The sequence below is a fragment of the Micromys minutus genome, assembly GCF_963924665.1.
Source record: "Micromys minutus genome assembly, chromosome: 16".
NCBI classification, from domain to species: Eukaryota; Metazoa; Chordata; class Mammalia; order Rodentia; family Muridae; genus Micromys; species Micromys minutus.
This window is the reverse complement of record NC_137985.1, coordinates 43,603,793-43,606,111: the sequence shown is the minus strand read 5'-3', so window position 1 is coordinate 43,606,111 and position 2,319 is coordinate 43,603,793. Positions and strand designations below refer to the sequence as shown.

Below are 2,319 nucleotides of genomic sequence, written 5' to 3'. Positions count from 1 at the left end.
TGAAATAGCTTTTCTATTAATATTCTTAATGGAGTTCTGTGGTTCTTTAATATGTGGTTACTTAGAGAACTTAGAAAATGTTTTGTTCTGCACCCATGTTCATTGAGTGCCTGTTGTGGACGGTGTACTTCTCAAAGCCCTTCGTGTGCATAATCATTTGTTCTTCCCCAATGCCCCTGAAACGGGGATTTGTGGATCCCCTTTTTACCAAATGAGGCCTTCCTCGCGCCGGTGGTTTCTCGAGCTTCGCGATTTGAGCAGAGGTCGCCACTCTTCTACCAGGATCATGGTGTTCTACTTCACCAGCAGCAGTGTGAATTCATCTACTTACACTATTTACATGGGAAAGGATAAATATGAAAATGAAGATCTGATAAAGTACGGCTGGCCTGAAGATGTTTGGTTTCACGTGGACAAGCTCTCTTCGGCTCACGTATACCTACGATTACAAAAGGGAGAGAAGATAGAAGACATTCCAAAGGAGGTTCTGATGGACTGTGCCCACCTCGTGAAGGCCAATAGCATTCAAGGCTGCAAGATGAACAACGTTAATGTGGTTTACACGCCGTGGTCTAACCTGAAGAAAACAGCTGACATGGATGTGGGGCAGATAGGCTTTCACAGGCAGAAGGACGTAAAGATTGTGACTGTGGAGAAGAAAGTGAATGAAATCTTGAACCGATTAGAAAAGACCAAATTGGAGAAGTTTCCGGACCTAGCAGCAGAGAAAGAAAGCCGAGACCGTGAAGAGAGGAATGAGAAGAAAGCCCAGATTCAGGAAATGAAGAGGAAAGAGAAAGAAGAAATGAAGAAGAAAAGGGAAATGGATGAACTTAGGAGCTACTCGTCACTAATGAAAGTTGAGAATATGTCCTCAAATCAAGATGGTAACGATTCTGATGAGTTCATGTGAGCTGAGCAAAGGACCCTGGGAAGACATGAATGTGCAGACCATTACAGAGCTTCTGATTTCATCTAGGTTCTGAATTACAGAAACCAACCAACCAAAATTCTACCTTCATTCTACATAGGCATCATTGGTTTTTGGAGTTTAAAAAAAGTCATCTTTTTGCTGATGAAAAGAACAGATGTATAATATAGTTGAACTTGAAGACAACTTAAATTTAGGGAAAGGAGAATATTTTTGGCAGAATATCTGTCAGTACCTCATGAAGGCTAGTTGCCTTTGTTTTTGAGATAGACATTGGAGCAGACCGACTCTGCAGAGTGTTTTTGTGGCTGTGGTCTGTCCTGGAAACAGACGTCATGAAGTGTGTTCCTATTTCTAAAACACCTACTTGTATGAAGAAGACCGTTGGGTTGCTCAGGCCTGGCCCTCCTGACGACAGTTTCCTGATTAGAGGAAAGGCATGTGGGTTTGACTTCACTTGGATTTCAGTATTGGCAAGTTCTCTCTTGCTGGCATCAATGCCTAGCTTATTCTAAGGGTTTTGTTCTCTCTGAGGTGAGGGCCCCATCTCAGCATTGTAGTTACATAGATGATCTTAACCAAGCTTGGGAACTCATCACTGAAAATCACAAGTGACCCAAGCCACAGATGTGACAACTAGCGCCTGAAGCCATTTCTGTGTGTGGAGGGAGACAGGAAAGGGTGCTGTGACACAGACGGCCTCATCATTGTCTTGACTGTATCATGAAACAAAATCTTTAGAAAGAATCAAGCATTTTCCCTAGCCAGCCAAGGGATCTGTTTCTTTTTTTGGAATAATATGTTGAATTGTAACCCCACAGTTGTAGGTTCAGTGATTTCACATGTAGCATAGGTACTGGTCTAGATACCTTTTTGTTACAGTGTTTAAGGAAACCCCTATACAGACTCAACAGAACAGTGAGAGGAGAGAGCAGAGCCCTCAGGGTAGTGAGTGGCAATGCAGATCCGTACTCTAGAGCACCACAAAGTGCCCACAGCACTGGGTACTGAGCCAGCAGAAATGATTTCTTCAGCAAATGTACCAACTGTCATCACTGGGCAAATGGGCAAAACTAGATCATGACCCCTGGTATTCCAAGTTGAGTATGAGTTGAACTGGAAAATTCCCTAAGGCATAACTTGTTAGCCAACTTGAGGGGTATGAAAGTCAGCACCAGATATCTGTATGTGTGTGTGCGTGTCTGTGTATGTGTGCGTGTGTGTGAGTGTCTGGACTGGAGTTCTGTGATTTAAAAAAAATTATAATAAAGTATCATTTTTTTATCAAAAAAAAAAAAAAAAAAAAAAAACCAAATGAGGCCTTAACCTAGTGAGTTCATCATGGCCTTGAGCTCACCATGAAGCCAATAAGGAGCTTGGATTTCTGA

At 42.3% G+C, this 2,319-nt stretch overlaps 1 protein-coding gene across 1 annotated transcript; it reads left to right on the top strand.

Annotated features, from left to right (window-relative positions):
• Positions 1 to 227: 227 nt before the first annotated feature.
• LOC308431069 (coiled-coil domain-containing protein 25) lies at positions 228 to 1,211 on the top strand. Its single transcript, XM_080930419.1, has one exon. The coding sequence runs from the start codon at positions 287 to 289 to the stop codon at positions 911 to 913; it is 627 nt and encodes a 208-aa protein (XP_080786545.1). The 5' UTR covers positions 228 to 286; the 3' UTR covers positions 914 to 1,211.
• The last annotated feature ends 1,108 nt before the right edge of the window (positions 1,212 to 2,319 follow it).